The 21498-nt window shown below is 42.7% G+C and overlaps 1 protein-coding gene across 1 annotated transcript in view; it reads right to left on the bottom strand.

The window, feature by feature from the left end:
* MGAT5B (alpha-1,6-mannosylglycoprotein 6-beta-N-acetylglucosaminyltransferase B) overlaps window positions 1-21498 on the bottom strand; it is a 164299-nt gene that overhangs the window by 65575 nt on the left and 77226 nt on the right. The window contains 3 exon segments of the mRNA XM_033139432.1: window positions 124-294; window positions 4480-4553; window positions 16081-16193. Of these exon segments, the coding sequence (XP_032995323.1) occupies window positions 124-294; window positions 4480-4553; window positions 16081-16193 (358 nt within the window).

The raw sequence follows: 21498 nt of genomic DNA, 5'->3' as shown, positions 1-21498 counted from the left end.
TTTTCTCTCACTGCTGCCTATTCCTGTTGTCTGAGAGCATTGAAACCAACCTGTTTCAGACAAAAACAAAAACAACCTTTGGTTGTAACTTGACTGGCATGATTCAAGGCCTACAAACTTTACCTGCGCTCTGGGTGGTGGCATTGTGGAAGATGCAGCCGCTGTCTGATTTCGCCAAGGCAGCACGGGGCAAAACCACTCGACTTCGCTGAGGTAGATGAGGAACGAGCACTCTGTGCCGTCCACACCGAAGAATGCATAGCAGGGGTCTGATGTCCACCTGGCTCTCATCCACTGAAAGGCAAAGGGAGGAATATCGGTTAGGTGAGCTTTTACACAAAGATGTAACAAACAGTGGAGCTTCTGAGTGCAACAAATGATATCAAGGATCATCAGATGAAGTCTTGGCTTTACACTGAGAAGAGGGTAACATTTCTAGAGGTTGAACTCATCTCTTTGGACTTTATCAAGGGATATGATGCATGAGTATTGGCAAATTATTGGCTTAATTGGAAGAAGTTGTTACAAAGGTATTTATATGGCAGACGGAGATCCTGTTAAAGGAGAGAAATCAAAAGGATGCAGTGAAAAGACAGACTTTCAGACTTGGGAGGTGTAGTCAACAAAACAGCTCCTTAACTTTTTATTGGATTTTCTTAAAATATATATATATATATATATATATATATATATATATATATATATATATATATATATATATCAAAAACCACCAGGTGGTTTACAGCATAAAAATACAAAAGGAGAACATTAAATACATAACAAACCAAACCAATAACCTCCTGTTATGGGAGCTAATTTTGTTCAATAGAAACTGTGAAAACAATTCTGAGTAAGCAAAGAATAGGAAATTCTGGTAAGATTTGCTGGTGGCACCAATCTAAGGGACAAAATCATTGCCGAAAAGGATAAAGATCTGAAATATGTATATTTACTGATATATTTATATGGAATACTTTCATTAAAAAATACAGCAAGGCTGTATACATGTATGTGTAGGCTAATACACAATGGTATACCACACATTTTCTTCCCCCTCTTATACTGTATGTAAGTAAAATGACACATGCAAAGCAGCCCTAAGAAAATGATTTAATAAACTTACTATATTATTATTATTATTATTATTATTATTATTATTATTATTATTATTAATATACTGCTCTATACCTGGAGGTCTCAGGGCAATTCACCTCTTTAAATAGAATAGAATTTTTATTACCCAGTAAACTCATCTAAAGCTTTTATCTAAAAATGGATATAGGAGATCCTGCCAAGGAGCTTACATTTTATCTGTTGGCTTAGATCTCACAAAGCTTATTTTGCTTATCACTGAGGTCTGTTATCACTGATCAGCACAGGTTGTGGAGGAAATAAATAATATCACAGCACTTCAGATGAAATTTGCCAGAACAAAAGCAAGCTGGCTGATAAGTGTAGAAAGTGCCTGATCCTTATCTACAGTGGTTTTGCCCCACAGAGCGAAGCTAACACATGTATTCTTTCCCCCCGAAAACCAGAGCTAGCCTCCCTCCTGATATTCTGGAAATGGCTCCGCTGATGGAGGTTGTGGTCAAAAACTTGTGGAGGCCACCGGGTTCAGAAAGGCTGATCTCTGTGCTAAAGAGAAATAAATTTAGTGAGGTTCTCTCACAAGGTGATTTTGCATGCAAAGCAATAACCCAGGTGTTATGTACTGAGTTGAATAGGATCCAAACTGCAGCAGGCTGATTGGTCCTAGAACAATAGGATTGAGATTGCAGCAGTCTGACTGGTCCCAGAACAATAGGATTGAGATTGCAGCAGTCTGACTGGTCCCAGAACAATAGGATTGAGATTGCAGCAGCCTGATTGGTCCCAGAACAATAGGATTGAGATTGCAGCAGTCTGATTGGTCCGCAGGAGCCACCCAATCCAGCTCCAGGTGGAAGTGAATCCACACTCTGATTGGCATACAGGAGTATTCCGGAATTAGCCAATCACGTGGGGCCCATTGTGTAAATAGTGTATATAAAGCAAACGTTTTGGGGGAACTTCATTCCTCACTACTATGAGCTGAATAAAGAGCATGAAAATCACACTGGACTCCGAGTATCTTTCACCAGGCTTCCAGTTCTCCATGTAGATCTATCATCCTCCTTAATTGCTGGTGCCAGCCTCTTCCAAACTTAACTACACAAACGAAGCCACTCAGGAGACAGCCCTCCACTCCCGATATGTAAAACACACCAATCATCCAGACAGGAGATCGAATTACTGCCTCCAGCAATTAAATTACACTTAAAATTTAACCCCGCCATGGAAGAGGATGGGAGAAAATGACCGCTATGTAGCTGGGACAATCTGAGTAATGCAACGGTTGTGTCTTGTTAATCTGGCAGTTAATTTGTTTTGTCAAGTTGCCGGATGAGGGGCATGCAGGCTTAAATAATAGCTGAAGGGGTGCAGTGGGGGGAATGACTTCATGTTAATTTTACTGTTAAGCTAAACGGGTCGGTGCAGATACAGAGCTGCACACAATTGCACCGCCCAATCAAATGCCTGAGTTGTGTTCAAGTCAAGCCAATGTGCTGCTCTAAGCAGAATGTGGTACTCAAAACCAGCATCAGGTTACAACACTTTGCTTGTTCCCCAGGGCAGAGATAACGCTTGAGATTAAAAACAAGCAAGACAATAAATCCATTGGTGCTTTTGGTGCTTCCTTTGCATTTTGTTGCATATGAATAATTAACAGAGATATAAATGCTACATTAGTCCATGAATCATGCAAGGCAGGGCAACCTAGTTGCTCAGACTTCACACAAAGAAGGTGTGCATCCTCTCTCTCAGTGAATATTTCATAGAATTGTAGAGTTGGAAGGGACCCCAAGGGTCATGTAGTCCAAACTCCTGCAATGCAGGAATCTCAGCTAAAGCATCCATGGCAGATGACCATCCAACCTCTGCTTAAAAGCCTCCAAAGAAGGAGATTCTGCAACACCTCTCATGTATCTTTACAAGGCCAGATTAGAGTCAAGCTCAACAAGGTCTTCTTTCCCCGAATTTAGGGCTTTCCAAAACTGTTTGATCTAAAAACAGATACACCCTGGCCACCTCATGTAAGAAAAGCACAATCTACTCATCCACCTCAACAAATCTGGTCCCTTGAAACTAATGAAGTTCTACCCACCCTACCTTTTGGGGGGAGGTATCTTCATTTTGCCCTCACTCTCCTCCAGCAAATGACCAACATTAAATCTTTGAGAAGGTTCAGCACAGCACTAATTGACACATTAGGGCTACGGTTGCAGCTGTAGTGCATATATTACCCCATAGGGAGGCCTTCCTCAAGCTGATGCCCTCCAGATGCTGCTGGACTCCAACTCCCATCAGCCTAGCCACCATGGCCAATAGTCAGGAATGGTGGAAGTTGAATCTCACCATCACAAGCAGGAAGAGCACTGTTGCAGTCAGGTCCTGCTTGTGGGCTTCCCAGTAGCCAACCAGATCCTTGTATGGGAAGAGGATTCTAGACTAGATGGGCCTTTATCTTCTTCTGTTCTTATCTGGTGGTGGGGCAATATATAAAATCTAGGGGAATATATTTAGTTCAGAGTTGATCTCCAGGGCCATAGCACACATAGCACACACACTAAATGGGGCTGCCACATTTCCAGGGAGGCTTCAAAGAAATGAAGTTATTTCAATGGCCTCTTAGTGTCCAAGAAGTACACATTAAATAAGAACGGTTATTTTTAAGTTTATAAGCTTCTGCATGCTTATAATGAGTACAGTCTCTTGTTGCAATAAACAGTTGTCCCTTACCCTCTCTGAGCACCATATTCACAGCCTTAGTAGCTAAAGGGGGGCTTCAGGACTGATTAAGCATAGTAAGGGAGACAGGGATCTTGAAAAGTCCACCCTGAGCCAGCGGTGTACTTGAGTGGGCAGCAGAGCTGGATAGGTCAGGTGGGTGTTGTCAGTTTGGAGCACAATCACTTGAGGGCAGGCGGCACCAGCTGCTCCTGATTTGTTCTCAACAAGAAATCTCCCTCTTCTAAGAAATAAGATACCATTTTGTTGTATCACTAAACCAAGAAGTTGTGTGCTAGAATTTTGTTAAGGTGGAACAAATCCTTATTCTTGGTGGGGTGGGGCACCCACTGGTCCAACTGTGGCTCATGGAAAACTTGACTTAACTATCGCTGTTCATTTCCCCAGGTGATCTCTGAAACACTATCCATGCCTTTTATATCCCACTAATATTCCTTTCTAATTTTTTTTTGGGGGGGAGAGAGAAAAATACATTGAAAAGATGTTTTCTCACACCGTAATAATTTGGTTTACTGCTGCAGTGCTTGCTGGAACAGTGTGTGAACAAAAAAGATTCCATCTTCTTTTAATTGTCTTCCAAAGAGACGCATTGCTTTCATTTCCACCTTTTTTCTGTTCAGAGCACAAATCTGAATCTACTTTACTCACCTCCACTTTCCCAGAGCAGTCGGGGTACTTGGGATCCCTGGGCACCTCACACTGGTCCCGTCTGCCTTCTATTGCTGTTGGGTACAAACACAGATGGGAGTGGTTAGTTCTGAGCTCAGACTCTGGTACCAAAGGGAGCTTGCTAAGAATGCCAGCTTTCTTTTCTTTTCTGTTTTAAAGGAATAGTGTAGTGCTCACATTATTCAATCTGGGCTCCAGTTCCATGAACCTGGGTCCTGTCTCTCCTCCCTCTGTCCCACAAATCACCCCATCTTAGATCCTATCCAGGCACCAGAATCCAAGGAATGGCAACCCCAACCGTCCCTAAACAACATTATGTGCGAACAGCCTCCTGTTCTAGCAAATCAGGAACTCACTTCTAAACTCACTGCTTAAACACTGGCATACGCAGAAAGTCAAGACTATTTCTCATGGCATTTTTTTTCCTACAGCATTTTTCATTAGCTTTGATGTTGAGGTTAACATTGTGCATGGTTAGCAATGAGACACCTTTTTATTAAACTGCTAATTTATATGCCACTTCCTATTTCAACAGCAGTCTCTAAGCAGTTTACATAAGCAATCAATATAGGGAAGAAAATACAAATTCCACATTCAAAACCAAACAATAATAATGATTATTAATACTAATAATTCCACATTTTAAGTAACACGGTTAAATAAATATCACTAAATAATGTATAACTAAAAATGACCAAGAACCACAAAAAAGAAAATGACATATTAAGCATCAAAATATGTCACAGTTCATCAAAATGCCACAGAATTGCAATATATCATCACAAAAACCCATATTGTTGGCATCTGTCTGTCTCAAGCCAAACTGCTGGAGAATCACAGGGCCTGTTATGGCTGCAGAGACCAGGACAGATTTTTCCTCAAGGTTTACTCCCGAAGCCATTCTCACAAACAATTATAGCCTCAAGGCAGCAGGTGTCTAGGTTCAGAGTTTTCCGCTTCCTAGATGGGCTATGTTCCCAGATTGATGAGCCTAATCTAGCAATCTCATATATATTGCAACAACAAAACAACAACAACAACAACTCCTCAGCAGCTGGGAAGGGAAGTTCAGGGATATTTTTTTTAAAAAGTTTTATAAGTTGTGTGCCTTTGTTTCTCAATTTGATCCTTTTACATGGTTTTGTATGTTTTGTGGTATTTTATGCATTGTGATTTGCTGTTATTTTTATTGATTGTAGATTGGTAATTCTTTATTGTGGTTGATAAGTGTGCACTGTTTAATTATTATTTGTTGATGTTTAATTTTACTGTTTACTATTAGATACTGATGTATTGTTAAATGCTGCTTTGTTTGATATAAGTTGTCTATTTTTTAAAAAGTATTTTTTTATTAAAGATTTTCTTGATTTACAACGGTATGTGCCATGTCTCCCTCAGACAACCCCTGAGTTTAATTGTTCCTCCATTATTAAAGCACAGAGGGCTGTATCCAACTTTCTCCTACTCAGAGTAGACCCACTGAAATTAATAATTCATGTTAGTCATGTCCATTCATTTCAATGGGTCTCCTCTGAGTAGAACTAGCATTAGATACATCCCATGTGTAAGACCTTCCTTCAGCCCAGGTGGCTGTGTGTTCATGGGAAGACTTACATGGAGTATGTAAAGGAACCCTACCCAGGGGGCCATTAAGAACAGATTAAGACTGTTGTAGCGTGGGGATTATGATTTTAGCAAGTGTTCAGCTCTCTGACATAGCAGGCAGGAGACAGCTTCTTCATGTAACACTCTTTATTCAGGCAAACAAGACTGGGGAACTGAGGAGAGGGAAGCTACATTTATAGGGACAGAAGACTGGTTAGAAAGGATACATTTTGGAGGGAACAATCTCAAGCAATCACAAAGCTGCCTTTTGGTGGGAACCAATAAGACTGAGGATCCAAATGCAGCAACTTTAATGAACCAATAGTAGCTGTTCCTTCTGGAACAGGAAGGCAGTTACTTTCCCCTAATGTGAATACAGACAATAGTAATACAGATATGATAACCCTTGAATCAATACACAACAAAGACACTGGGCCCTGCAGACTAAATCACACTCAAAGCCTCATTCTTGGAAGTTGGAAGCAGCTTTTGCATGCTTCTATCCATTCAGAACCTAACCAAGAATGATGACATTGGAAGTGGGCAATTAAAAAAACAACCCCACATATATATGCTAAATTTCAATTTCCTATGATAATGAAAGCAAAATGGAAGTTTAAAAAGTGTTTCTTGGCTCGGCTCTATTGTATGGCCTTACATTTCTTCTCAGATTACAGCGCATGCTAATGGTTGGCCAGCATTTTGCCTCCAGTCAAGCCCCCCCCCCCCAAATGTGCCTAATGAGGCATGTGCATGACTCTAAAGGAGCACATAAAAGCCCTTCAAAATATAGACATTTTTAAATTGCAGCAGAAAATTGTGCAGGCAATCAGTCAAGTGCAGAGCCATCTAATGAGACAAACAATAGTAACACCTACAGGCACAAAGCCCTTTCAGAGAAACTCAGAAGTAAAGCACGGAGTTCTGTCTTTGAAATAGCCACCCAAACACCATGTCCAACAGTTAGAGTAAAAACTTGCTTACTCGTGTTTTAACCCCCAGGAACCAGAAGGCCATTATTCAGCTTCAGGTTGTATATCCACAACATCCCTGTGGGACAGGGGTATCCATTCCCCAATGAACAACATTCCAGAGACCATGGATCGGTGGTGTACAGACCAGTGAATGGACCAAGTGAACAGGCAGCAACAACAAAGGAAGGGACAGCAGAACCAGGAGGCTCCAGGGGTTGGCAGAGGGACCTTGAGTCAGGGTTGGGCTTTAACAGTTGTCCAATGATGCTGACCCCTGGTGCCAGCCCTGGAGCCAGATGATCTGGAGTTAAAAAAGGGGGGGGGGAGCTGCTACTGCCTAGGCACTTAATCTATAGCACTGACCAAGCCCAGTCTGGGATAATAATCCATTATTCATACATGGGGAAAGCTAAAAGGAGCTGGCCAGTGAGGGTGCTATAAACTATTTATAACATGCTCCATTTGTTTTCAAGAACAAATTGCAGAAGCCTATGCAATTATTCATGCCCTTAAAGTTAAACAAAGTCCTTTGGCACCCCAATTCTTCATTAGGAACCATAGCAGCAGATTAAAGGCAAACATTAAACATTGATATTAGAACAGGAACGGACAATATTTTATTGACTCCCTTGTACCTCTTTGGGTGTCAGGGAGAGAGGTGGCAGAAAAAAGCCATTTGGCACATTGGGCCACAGCTGGACAAAGAAAGATGAGCAAGAGAGTCAATATTTAATACTTTAGGGTCACAGCAGGAGAGCACAGTGAGACAACCAATCATAAAATGCTCTTGTATCTGCCACATTAATCATCATAATGAAATCCATTTGCAATTTCAAAAGATTTAGTCTTTGATCCAGGAAGGCAAAAGCTTCATTTTCAACATGGGTGTTGTCTACACTTCAGCTTCCTATTGCATCATCCTACAGAATGTTCAGCAACAAATATTACACAGTGTCAGGAGGAGATAAAACATTTTTATTTTATCTGCAGGGCTGACCCACCCATAAGGCAAGGTAAGGCAGCTGCCTTGGGAGGCAGGATCCACAGGGGCAGCAGATCTGGCCTCCAAAAAATGCATTGCCTGCTACCACTGCAATAGCAGCAACAGCTGCAGCACACTCATTGGAGGCTGGATTTACTGCCTCCTTGGCAGCCAAAACACATTTACAGCAGCCTTTTGGTGAAAAGAAGGTGTTGCTGGTCTCCTCCCACCCTTGTTCCCAGTGTAGATAGATGATAGATAGATAGATAGATAGATAGATAGATAGATAGATAGATAGATGATAGATAGATACTTTATTGTCATTGTACATAGTACAACAAAATTGAATGTCATCCCACATTTACAGCGACATATACACATTTATACATTTACAGCCACACATACACATACATACCATCCATCCATCACGACTCCCCAAGATCATATCATTTGGTTACAGCATTTAAAATAGTTATAGCTCTTGGATAAAAACTGTTTTTAGTCTATTCGTTCTTGATTTAATTGTTCTGTATCTCTTGGCCGAAGGCAACCATGCAAACAGACTATATCCAGGATGAGATGAATCCTGTGAAATGTTGTTTGCTTTTTTGAAACAACGGGAGCTATATAGTTTGTCCAAAGATGGGAGAGGATGTAGTTCTTTAGTTCCCTTTATTCCCAATGTAGATTGACACTCACCCCTTCTTCCCTGGCCAGAAACAGGGAATTTTGTGGTTCACCTCAGGAGCCAAAATGTCTTGGGCCAGACCTGTTTATATAGCACGGCACCTTACAACTAAAAGACAGGTCCCTGCCCTGAGGAGCCTACACAGGGCAGGCAGTCGAGCTGAGGGTGGGGGACCTGTGGGCCTCTGTATGTTGTTGAACTTCAGCCGCCATCTTCCCTGACCACTGGTGACTATTGCTGGCTTGGGCTAAAGGGAGTTGGAGTCCAACAAGAACTGGAGGGCTACAGTTCACCCATCCCTGCAATAGGGGGATAGAAGGAAGATGGAGACAATGGCAAATGAGAAATGATCCTTTCATGAACTTAGGCCTTGTTTAAACAGGGTAAAACAGAATGCAAAAAAAAAAATGGACAAGAGAAAATCTCTATGAAATATGTTGTGGGAAGTAAATGCTGCAGCAGCTCAAGAAGATGCAGACAAGGATTTTAGTTGTACAGTACTGCATTGCAAGTGGGTCAATTGAAATAGGTGAGAGATTTTATGCAACACTATTTATTCATAAGGCAGGTGAATAAGCAAGAGAGGTATTTAATACTTTTCAGTTTGATGACAATGCAAATAATAAATGGTCATGTCTGGATTTGAAATACAGTATTGAATCTGAAGCACACTCAGAAGAAATATTAAACACGAAAGGTGCAGATTCTTTATTACAACTCAGAATGAAAGAGAAAGCACGGATAGTGGATGAAATAGTGACGGCTTTAAAGCTGTTGGCACAAACTTGTGCATTTGGGGAGCTGAGTGAATCACTAAAAACTGTGTAGTGTGTGGCATGAGATCAGGCAGGCAGAGATCCAGGTTTGCATGAGAGATTGGTTTAGTTCTCGAGCATGCCTTTGATATGACACACAGAGCAGTAGAAGTGGCTACAAAGCAGCTGAGAGGACTAGTGGGGGGCACAGCTTAAAACAAGTGGCTGCCCTACAGTCCAAAGGTATCAGTAAGAAGGTGAGGCAGCCAGCCTCAGAGCAAAAGATGCCCCCACTTGCAAAAACCTTTCAAAACAAAGAATACTGGGGGTAACAGTGTGTGCTACAAGTGCATCATCAGACAGTATTTGTAAAACATTCAAAGCACTGCAAGTTGAACCATTCAATCATTAAAACACCAGATTTTCTTTTTAACACCCCACCCCAAAATACTTCTTGCATTCAGTAAATGCAATCAGAATTGCTAGTGTGTGTGTGTGTGTGTGTGTGTGTGTGTGTGTGCGCGCGCGCGTGTGTGTGTGTGTATGTATATATATAGAGAGAGAGAGTGTGTGAATGAGTGTAAGTGACTTGGCTGGAATTCCAGGCAGTATATTACTGAGTCTAACGCCATGAATAAATTTTATAAAGGTACAGAAGGTTTTGTTTGTAGGCTGAACGGAAACAAACCAAGTGACTGTCCAAGAAGTTGAACAGGAATGGGGAACCCGGTGCTTCCAGCCAGATGTTGGAGTACAACTCCCAGCATTCCTGATGGTTGGCCGTTCTGACACGGGCTGATAGGAGCTGTAGTCCAACATCGGGGGTGGGGGGCACCAGTTCCCTGCTGTTGACGTAAATGAAGGTAAGACAAATTGTTAATAGAGAAAACCTAATGCTAAACTAGGCGCTGAACAAAACTAAGGGGAGAGGAAATGGCAACGCTCCTAAAGGACCAAGAAAGGAAGAGTCATTTTCAATGACGTCACTCAGGTGGCAATCAAGGTGGTTGTGCTATGTGACTTCACAGAGACCACTTAAAGAACTTTGAATTTTAGTAGTGTAAATGTTTTAAAAGTGCAACCACTTTTAACTTGCCTCCAGTGCTAGTTTCGTGTGTGTGTGTGTGTGTGTGTGTGTGTGTGCAAATGAAGCTCTGGTGCAGGGCCCAGCTTGCGACTGTTGCTAATCCTCTGGCTTGACAACCCATAGGCTAATAATGGAGCTCTGTAGCCATTCTATGACAATTGCCCACTTCTATGTCAGCTTCCAGCTTATTTAATTTTTAAAAAGCCTGCCATGACAAACAAGAATGGCAGACTCCATGGGAATCTTTGCCCCTAGGTAAAATCATAGCATCATTAAAGTCAGCTTCAAAACCCATCCTGCAGCGGGAGAAAGGGGAGAGTTGTGAGCAAGGGAGAAGACGGGAAACACAAACACAAAAAAAGGTGGATAAATCAAGCTTTCAAAGGAGAGGTTTACGGGTACTCGTGGGATTCAAGGCGAGCATTTTTAATGGTGTCTGTTGGGGATTATTTTCTTTGGTGGATTAGTAGGAAACAAACACATCATTGTTGCATGATTAAAGTGATTTCCTCAGTAATCCCCTTCTTAGCACATTAACCCACTGGAAAAGGGGTGGGTGGGTGTTAGTTGTGTCACACTCCAAGATGGGGTGTTGAAGTGGGAAGTGCAGACAAGCGCCCCCACAATGGATGTGCGCTGCCATAGGAACACACTTCTTCCCTGCAGTGTGCTGCTGCTACTGCTGCTGACTTAGGCACGGCTTGCAGTTCTCTGACTGTTAGCTTTCCTGCTAATGATGTATGGTGTGCTCAGCTCACCAAGTGCTTTGCAGACATTAACTCTTCTTTTCCCGAAGAGTCATGTGAGGCCAGCATTAAAGAGTTCTTCTCTCTCCCTACACCCTCCCCAACTCCTTCCCTAAGCTGCCTAAGAGAACTGAATGTGCAAATCCCAACGAATCACTTTCACCAGTTTTTAACGGCGTGGTAGGAAGAAAGATGAGGAGATGTACAGCTCACTTCTTTTAGTGCAGGAGAGGGGCAGCAGTGGAACTATGCCATCGGTTTATCTTATGATGTATGAGGGGAAATAAATGGCCGGGAGCACTTTTAGAGAAAGGTGCTAGAGAGAATGTAACCAAGACAGGGGCAGAAAGCTAACCCTCCCAGCCCTGCATGTGACAAACACGGTATCTGAGGATGCTTGCTTTCTACAGCAGGAATGGTCAGATGCACTTTGCTTATGCATTTGGAAAACACAACAAATACCAGGTCTCAAACAATTGCCTACAAATGTAATGAAGATACCAAGTCTCAAAACATAGCCTACAAATGTGTGTGCGTGAAGCCCAATGACCCATTTTAGGCTGGTCATTTAGGCATTGCCAGAAAAGAGGAAACGCGCCACCAAGAAAGGAAGACAAAAGGTTTGCGTTACATCTGCATATGCTAATTTTATATGCCTTTGTGAAAATTTAGAAATAATTGCTATAATTTAAAGGGAAACACCATACATCTCGCCATAATCGGGGAGACTGTGACCAGGTGACCTATGTGCTGCCAACAGTATTAACTGTTGACGGGCAACTTCGAGGCCCCTGTTCTCCCTTCTTTAAACGGGACTTGAACTGGGCAGAACTTGTGCTGGAGCTTGCTTTCCCCTCCTTCCTCCCATTCCTTTTTCCTCATGTCCCATGTCATCTTAGAATGTGAGCCTGTGGGAAGGGACTTTCTACTGCCTTTTCTTGGTTAAATGCAGGGGCACAAACACTGACTCTTAGGGGCCAATGCAATTTCACCCCCCCCCCCAATGTAATTTTTGAGGGGGCCAGCCCCCCTCAATTTTCAGAGGGCGTTAGGCTCCACCCCTGGCTCCTCACAATGTCATGTATGTGATGTCTGGATGTTGCGAGACATCATGTCGGGCCCCCTCAATGAGCCAGAGAAGCTGGCGTCTCTGAAACACCACGAACAATAACTATAAAGCCTCACTTTCACAGCCTTTCAAGCAGAGGACTGGGACATGTAAATTTTGACACAAGATCAGCTAACCTGTTTAGATGAGGTGAGGGGCAATGGAGAGGGGCAGGGAATATTTAACCCTTTTCTGTCCATGCTATGCTCCCTAGCTTCCTGCTAGGATCAGAGCAGAACCAGGCAATGCCTCTTCCTCTGTGAAGGAGCTTTTTGCCAGATGTAGCACATATAACGGTAGGTATCAAGGGCAATCAATCAGAGACTGACAAACCTTCTGAGGCTGCATACATACTATACCATTAAAGCACATCTGAAGCACATGTAGCCCCCCTCAAAGAACTCACTGTAGATTAAGTCATAGAGATTTTGGGAACCATAACTCTGTGAGGGCTTAACTACAATGACAAGATCGTTTGTTTGGCGAGAGACACTTTTGTCATAGACATCTTGCAGTTAGGGGAGAGGAGATGGGGGGAGAGGGGAGAGAGGGATGGTGGGTATTTCTTTCATTCTATTGCCTATTGTAATTGAAAGTGGAGCAAATAATGTACCTTTCTCTGCTTATCTGTTTGCTTTATAACACAAAAAACTTAATAAAAACTAATATATATATTTTTAAATTGTGGCAAGAATTCTTTGAAGGAAAAGAATGTGTTTCAAATGTGCTTTAAAGTGTGTACAAGGCTTTCATTCTAGAAGGAGCCCTACTCACAGAATTGACAGAGTTGAGGTACTGAATTTCAACTTCAGTCCTGCCCAACTTTTTCCAGAGTGGAGCCAGATGGCTTCGTCCATTTCTGTTCTCAATTTCAGACATATCAGAATAAAGGATGTTAGAAGCAGGCTGAGGATGAGAGGAAAAGATTCTGAGGGCATGTGCAAATTGCCCTGAATCCATTGGGCTGCCTCTGATTCCCCATGGTACAGACACATATCATGTTTCACATCCATACAGCTGATTGAGAACAGCAGTGGATGAGGCTAGCCTGTGCAATCTGCACAGCTGGCTTCCTGTGATGTCCCAAGGATAAAGGTATCTATCTTTAGTCCCAATTCACATCCTGCATATTTGTTTTGAAAGAAATGTCACCATGCTTTTCAGGCCAATTTGCCAAATACCGTGGATCACTAAGCAGTCAGTGGTGTCTCCACTTAATACTGAATACTGTATAGTATTCTTTACCAGAGCAAAGCAGACCACACATTAAGAGGCTTATTTATATGCCCACATGCCAATTTCCTCTGCAAAAAAGACAGCACCGCAAACAAAAAATCACCTAAAGGCTAACAGGGAGCATGACTGAAAGGTTTGGTTTACACTTATATGTACCCTAGGGGTTACGGCAGAGTTATTGGCACTATTAAAATTACAATAGACCGCTGAGGAAGACTGAAACAGTCAAATGCATATGGTTATCAGTTATACATGAATATGTGTTATGAAGGAAGTTACTCATACTGATTATTACCCTAAGAAGGACACCAGTGGTTGTTTGTTTTATATGCTGGTGTGTGTGTGTGTGTGTAGAGAGAGAGAGAGAGAGAGAGAGAGAAGGAGAGAGAGAGAGAATTGCATTTTTTATCCATAATTCATTGGGGTTTTCTCATTACTGTATTGCAATAGAACAGTGCAGTCCCTGACTCGCCCTCCCCTCTCCCAGCTTCCCTTCCTCCAATCTTATTCCTCTTTTTTTCCAGCTACAGCATTTTCATCTCTGACATTCAGTGAGTTAGCATGTTATATGGTCTCATGATTGCATGCTCAGATAAGGAGATAAGAGTTGGGATAAATGAGTGTCTGCTCTTGTCACAGATCTATTAAGTTAGGGAAGTTTCCATCACTGCAGTGCAACATGCCTCCCACTGCTTCCAGTTGTGGGTATTACTCAGGGAAGAGTTCCCAAAACACAATCCAAATCCCTGGGAAGCTTGACTTTTTATGTAGTTCACAGAGTAGAAGTTTCCCATGGGCTGCTAGTTACAGGTGGTCTTGCAACCCATTTTCTGTGCCTGGAGCGGCCCAGACTTACCAGTGTTGAGCGATTATTCATTTTGCTGCCAGATGGCTCAGTGGAACCATCCTTCTTGTTCTCTTGATAATCCCCCACCTGGCAGGTATGTAGCCGATTATTGCGCGGATTTATTTTGGAGTGGCTTATAGGTTGTTGCTTTTAATCTGTGTAGTTATAAGATGTATTTTATGGATTAAGTGTTTGCATAACTTCAAGTTCTGCATTTGTTCGCATTTTTTATCCCAACTTGTTGTTTTGTACTTTCCAGTTGGGCTTGATTTTGTTTTAGCTTCTTTCATTGACATGTCATTGCATTGTGCAAAGAGCCACAGCTTACTGGTTGGACAGTAGGGCTGCTGTAATAAAGGACGCTGCATGCCTAAAAACATCAGGAGAAACATTAGCATGCATTGGCATAATTCAGGACCCTCCAGCAGGTATCTACACCCACTACTCCATTTGCACTCCACATACCTTTGCCTTCACTCCTTGTAGTAGGAGGCTTGAATCCAACTGATACAAACTATTGGATTTTCTCTAAGTACTCTTCTCAAGATCAGTTCCCTGCCCCTTTGTTCTAGATAAACTCCTTCAGAACCTATAAGAATTTGCATTTCCAGTCCTTGGGCTTCTTCTGGTCCTTGTGGGTCTTCTCATTGACTTAGACCAGGCACAGGCAAACTTGGCCCTCCAGATGTTTTGGAACTACAACTCCCATCACCCCTAGCTAACAGGACCAGTGGTCAGGGATAATGAGAGTTGTAGTCCCAAAACATCTGGAGGGCCTAGTTTGCCTATGCCTGGACTAGACTGTTCCACTCCAGATTGCTCCATCCCTACATCAGCTTCACTCCTCTTCCTATCACCTCCTTCCCAGTGTCCCACACCTCATTTCCATTTCTGCGATTGTGCCATATACTTAGTTAGGGACCTAAAGGAACATGCAGCCTCTGCTTGGGGAAACCTTGTACTGCTCTGCTAGCCGCCCGCTTCCCACAACTGACCACCAAAGTAATTCCACAAGCATCTCCCACCAAAGAAAAAGAATTCCTCTCCATCCCTCTTTTCTCATACACTATCCACACTCTATTTTTCTTTTCCAGCTCTTACTTCTATGTTTCTATCACCCTCATTCTGCCAAGAGCCAGGCTGCTCCCAGCCAACCCTGTTTGATTCTAACCTCCAGCTCCAAACTGGCTAACTTCACTGCATGTCTGCTTGACTTCTATTGCCCTTTCCTTCGCTGGATTTGGCATTAGATTCCTGCTATCTCTGCTGTCCTTTCATTTAACCTGCACATTGCTAGTCCAAGTGAATGTAATGGCCTGCATAGCGATCAATATTTCTCTCTCTTGTAATAAATCAAATATTCCTTGAATCCAAGCCCTGGTTTGTTGCCAGATTGCTAATCGCCCCTGGTCTAAGTGAAACAAACTGTAACTTGTACACATGTATGTGAGCATGTGCATACAATGGCACCCAGTAACATTTCGATAAAAATATATAAGCAGATACTACACTCTCAGATCATCCTTTTTGGTGAGCCTGCTGGTTTTCTTACATTTTCCATTTAGGAGGCTGTTGCGAAGAATCTGATCCACCTTCATTGCAATGTCCGAGACGTTCTGAGCAATCGCCTGGATTCTCTCCATCAAGCCAACTGCTGGGTGGTACCTGAAGAGTAAGTGAAAAAGAGATATAAACTTTGGTTCATTCTTGTCAGGCATCCAGACTTGTCAGAAAGAGGGAAGAGGTCCCTCTGTCCCAAAACAACAGTGCTTTGAAATTGCAGAGCCAATTGCCAAAGACAGACGTTCTGGCAGCCAGAGGGATGTCATAGGAGAGAATGATGGACAAAAACTCCCACAGCACTTCCTCAAAACATCTGCAACAAGAGCCTTGAACTGAGGGAACAGCAGAACTGTGCCAAAGGCAAAGAATGAAACACACACACACACACACACACACACACGCCCCCTTTCTGGAATCTGATCTGATCTTCCATAGGGGCTGTTGTGTGATGTGTTATCGTCTTTGAAGCTCCCTTGAGGGGGCTCTATTGGAGGACCCTTATACACCCAGTGGATTGCTGTGGTCTGTGGGAATGTTACTCCTGCAAGCACCAAAGATCTCAGAAGCCTGCTGCACAGTAACTTAGAGCAGATCTTTCAGTGTGGCTGCCCCTGATCCATGGAATAGGATTCCTGTCAAACTATGACAGGCACCCACTATCTGCCCTTTCCAGAAACATGTGGAGACATTTTTGTTCCTACAGGCTTTCCCAGTGGGTCTTTTCCATGAGTGCCCACTTGGTAGGGTATTAGTCTTGTTTTAAATACAGTTGTTGTTGTTTGGGTGTTTTAAACAGTTTTCAATTATATTATAAGTAAATCAGTTTGAGATTGTTTAGAAGGCAATTAATAAATCAGTGATGATGATGATGATAGATGATATTTAAATAACTAAAACCCCTGTTTGCCTCAGTAATGTATGAAATGGCCCCACTTGCCGCCACCCCCCATCCCCCAAGAAAGGCTAAGGAGAGTTGATTCTCTCTGAAATTGAAGCTTTTCCTTACAGTGTAGGTTCAGCAGGTCAGATGTGCATTACAGATGTCACGTATATGAACTCAGCTGTAAAAGACAACTAGTGTAGGCATGTCTTCTGTCTGGGAACTGAAGCTCTTGCATTATCTTTTTTGTAATTAAAAAACACCAACCTTACTTTAACTTTCAAGGACATTACCTTGCCAAGAGATTCTTAGTCATTTTAGGAATATAAACTAAGGAGTGAAATTGCACCTGCCAAAAAACTGCAAAAAAAAACACCCACCCACAACCATTTGTGGCAATATCAAAAGGCATCTGGATGAAGGAAGCTTGGACAGATCCACTACTGGTATAATAAATTGGCAAAGATCCATTGCTATAAAGATGGGACCAGCTTAGTTTCCACTAGCTCATTCTATTGCAGGGATATGGAAACATTTTTCAGGCTGTGGGTCACATTGCTATCTGGGCAACCTTCAGGGGGCCACACATGGCAGTAGTGGAAGTGGCCAGAGGCAAAAAGTAGGTGGAGCAATTGATGTCAATGTTACCTTTGTACAGTAGTGCTAGTTCCAACAGCCAGGCAAGCATGAAGCATTATCTGAGTTCAAGGACATATTCCAGTCAACCAAAAGCACTCGGGGGGGGGGGGGTAAAGGATGGCCCATCAAGGATGTGGCCTCAGCAGAGGGTGTGGGGCTGAGTAGGGGGCATAGGATGAGGAGAGTTCCAACAATCAGACAGAGAGGCCCAGAAAGTTGCAATTGGCCCCTGTGGCCTGTGGCTCCCAATCCCTGTTCTCATACAATGATGACATTGAGATTCTTACACCTCCCAGGTTGCATTTATATTCCGCCTCTTCCCCCCCCCCCACCCCAGGAGCTCAATGCGGCCTACATGATACAAGCAGTCACACTTGTATCTCATTGGAGACCTGAACAAACAGCCTCTCCTTGATTCATTCCAAAGGTTTTTGGGAGTTTAGAGTCTTGCTTAAGGCCAAATGTTGAAAAATGAATAAAAAGACTACCAAATCTCCTTCATTCCACCTGAAAATAAATCCAGATTTAAAAAAGAAAAGCACCAAAGAGCAGAGTGGGAGATGGAAAGGAGAAACCTCATTTCTAGAGCTTGTCTTATATCCAATATGTCCTTCAGTAGGTTTAGAGATCTTGGTTGGTTTTGTACAGCATGTAATTGGCCTCTTCAGGGGCTTACAAGCACAGCCGGTTGGGAATGGGTCACAATAAACACCATCTTATGGTTTCGCTGGGTCTTGCATTCGTTTGTGCTCAGTTCACCTCCTTCTGCTGTCCCTTGCATTACTCGGTCTCTTGGCTTCACTTACAAAAAGAGAAGTATTATTATTGCCTCTGATAAAGTGGCTTTGGCTGACAAAACTCATGCCGCAACCTATTTGTTGGTCTTTTCAGGTGGCACAGGCCTTTTTAGTGTTTAAACAGCACAAAAGAATACTTTGAGAACTTTACAACATCTATGCTTCCTTCATAATTAAAGAGCAGTCAGGTGACCTTTCTGCTCTGCATTTCAGTGTTGCCAGAGTAGATCTAATCTTTGAATAAATAGCACACCGATCTTGGCAAATGTAATGACTGAGCAATCTCCACAAAGAAGATGTTCTAACTGTCAAGGAACCAACCTTTTTTTACTCATGTAATCTCAGATAACAACAGCTAGCTGCTGCTCTATGATGGCCACAACTCAGGGAAGGAGGAGAACAATTAAGATAATTGTTAATTTGTATAATTAAGGCTTCAGCTCTGGGAGTCCCACTGGACTCAAATGGACTTAGTTCTGAGTAGACACACATAGGGCTGCACTGTCAGTCATTCTGAAATGATGGGATGGAGCCTATTCTGCAATTCATATGTGAGCTGTAGGGTTTTCTTTTTCTAATTTTCATTGGAATTTTATTTATAACATAACACAACCCCCCCCCCTCAATACACAAATCCACCCTCATTAAACGTGAACATAACACACAGTGAACATAACATACAACAATACAAACAACCAAATAAAAGACTTCCTTTATCTTAAAAAATTCAATAAAGTGCTTAACAGCTCCATTCTTTACAAGCCCAGAAATAGGACTCACGTTTTCAACCCTTTGGAGAAATGTGAATTTCAAAGAATGGCTGTGTTTTGGTTCTGGTACAGTTCCAGAAAGGGCGAATTAGGTAGGTTTGCTTTTAAGTGCAATCTGAATCAAATTTCTTCCCAAACTCAGTTCTGCCTGCAGCTTTCCTGCTAGAAATACTTTTCTGCCTGTCCATCGCCCTAATTCACTAAAGCATTTCAGTCTGTTGCTTTTGCTACATGCATGCTATGCAGTTCCTTTGGCTTAAAGAATGGGCTGAACGAGTCAAACATTAAAGGGAAAGACTTCTGTTGCATGAGCCTTTTTGCATTAGAAATGCTTAGGCTACCAGGAAGAAAACTCATCCTCTATAGCAAGCATGGCCAGACTGTAAACTTTAGGGTCCCTGGACCATTACCAATTGTGCAGATGAGAGAACTTTAAGATGTAAAGCTTGTGCTATGGGGACCTGAAAAGCACCACCTGCACCTGCACAATTCTCAAAGGTAAATCAGCTCAAATACTGAAAGGTTGGCCATCTCCTTTCTATAGAGCACCTCATTAAAATCAGAGTCTTATGCTTGTGGACAGAATGGGGTCCTGCATAAATCACATAACACACCAGGGAAAGGTTAGTCCAGTGGTGTGGATGGAGGTGGATGGGCTTGAAGTTATGCTTGTTATCGTCAGAGTAAGTATAAGGAGCCAGTGTGGTCCGGTGTCTAAAATGCCAGCCTTGCACTATGGAAATAAGGATTTTAAAGAAGCCACAACAACTCAACTATTGTTTCCCTGGGCAAATAGCTACCTCTCAGTTTTTCACTCCTCCATTTGTGGAAGCAGGGCCAGTAATTGGCTACTTCAGAGAGCGGCTTTGACGGGGAAAGTGCTGAGCAATTGCAAAGCACTTTGTGGATTGTGTTGTGTGCTAAATTATTAGTAATAATGGAGTCCATCTTACACCCAGGAGCAGAAGCTGCAGGCTACTCTTCTCCTTTCTCCAGTCCTGCATTACTGAAGACAGAGCAGGGGGTCCATTTTGTTCTCGGGAACAAAGAGAACAAAGACAACTGAATGGCTTGCACTTATTATCTGTAAAATCTAAAGGGTTGGGGCGGGGCAATAACGCAATTCAAAACTCTATTACTCTGCAGCCCTTGCCCTTCAACTTATATGTTCATCGCAGCTGTCCTGAGTGCAGAAGGAGCTGAGTTGCATTCAGAAATGTTTCAAGCCATCTCCCATGTGGCAGATGCATTTTTTTTTAGAAAGCATATTTGTGATTCCAAACGTGTGATCCAAGTGTGTGTTCAGGTTGCTTATGAGACCTCAATGAAAATAACAGGAAATTTTCACTTTTCCTTTTCTTTTTCTGATGCAGTGTCAAATGCTGACTTTTGCCAGGCCAGGCGGGTGACCACAGATGCATCACCAAAAAGGTGTATCTGGGGTGTGTGTGTGTGTGTGTGTGTGTGTGTGTGTGTGTGTGTAAGTTCTATATTTTAAATAATAATTCAATACATCTCACCACGATGTGATGCTCTGTGACTGCCCAGTTTGCTCTTGATGGGCAATTTCAGGGCCCCTGCGTTTTCTTCTTATGGGCCTCTCTCCTAAAACTAGACATTTGATAAGTGGGTATAAGGATTGTATTCAACCATCTCTAAGGTTCCATCAACACAAGGATTTTTGCTGTGCAAACGAACCTTCTACCCCTCTCCTTCCCCCACCCCACATGCCTCCTAAATCTGATCTGGGGGTCGCAAGGTGGAGTAGGGGGTGGAGATTCTTGTTGTACTAGTAGGAATCCTTGTGCTTGCTTCTGTTAGTGCTACAATTATTTGAATAGCTTATTACATCTTACAGCAACTGAAATATAGAAAAATTAAAAATACAACAGCAGATTCCATGATACACTAAAACCATACCACCTCCCCAAGAATGGCCATACCACCTCCCCAAGATAATCAAGAATAACCAATTAGCATGATGGTGGTATCAACCAATCCTTTCCCATCAAATGTGTTAAGAGGAAGGTCTTTTCCTGGACCTTGCTATGGAGAGCTTTCCATAGACCGGGTGGTGGTGGTGGTGCCACAACTGAATCGGCCCTCTTCCCTTGTAAACCTGCTCACAAGTGTCTCCTAGAGAAGGGTCTTGGAGGATGGACTGAAATGTTGATTTTAGGGCTGCCTTTGGCTTCCAGGCAGGTCCACGACAGGAGAGATACTCCATCAAAGAGAACAGACAGGGCCACACACACCCTGTTTCTTTCCCAGCACAGGCCATTATGCAGGGTGACCCAAGAAGTGTCAAACAGAAGTAGTGT

This window comes from Lacerta agilis, chromosome 2 (assembly GCF_009819535.1).
Source record: "Lacerta agilis isolate rLacAgi1 chromosome 2, rLacAgi1.pri, whole genome shotgun sequence".
In the NCBI taxonomy this organism is placed as follows: Eukaryota; Metazoa; Chordata; class Lepidosauria; order Squamata; family Lacertidae; genus Lacerta; species Lacerta agilis.
This window is presented reverse-complemented; position numbering and strand designations above follow the sequence as displayed.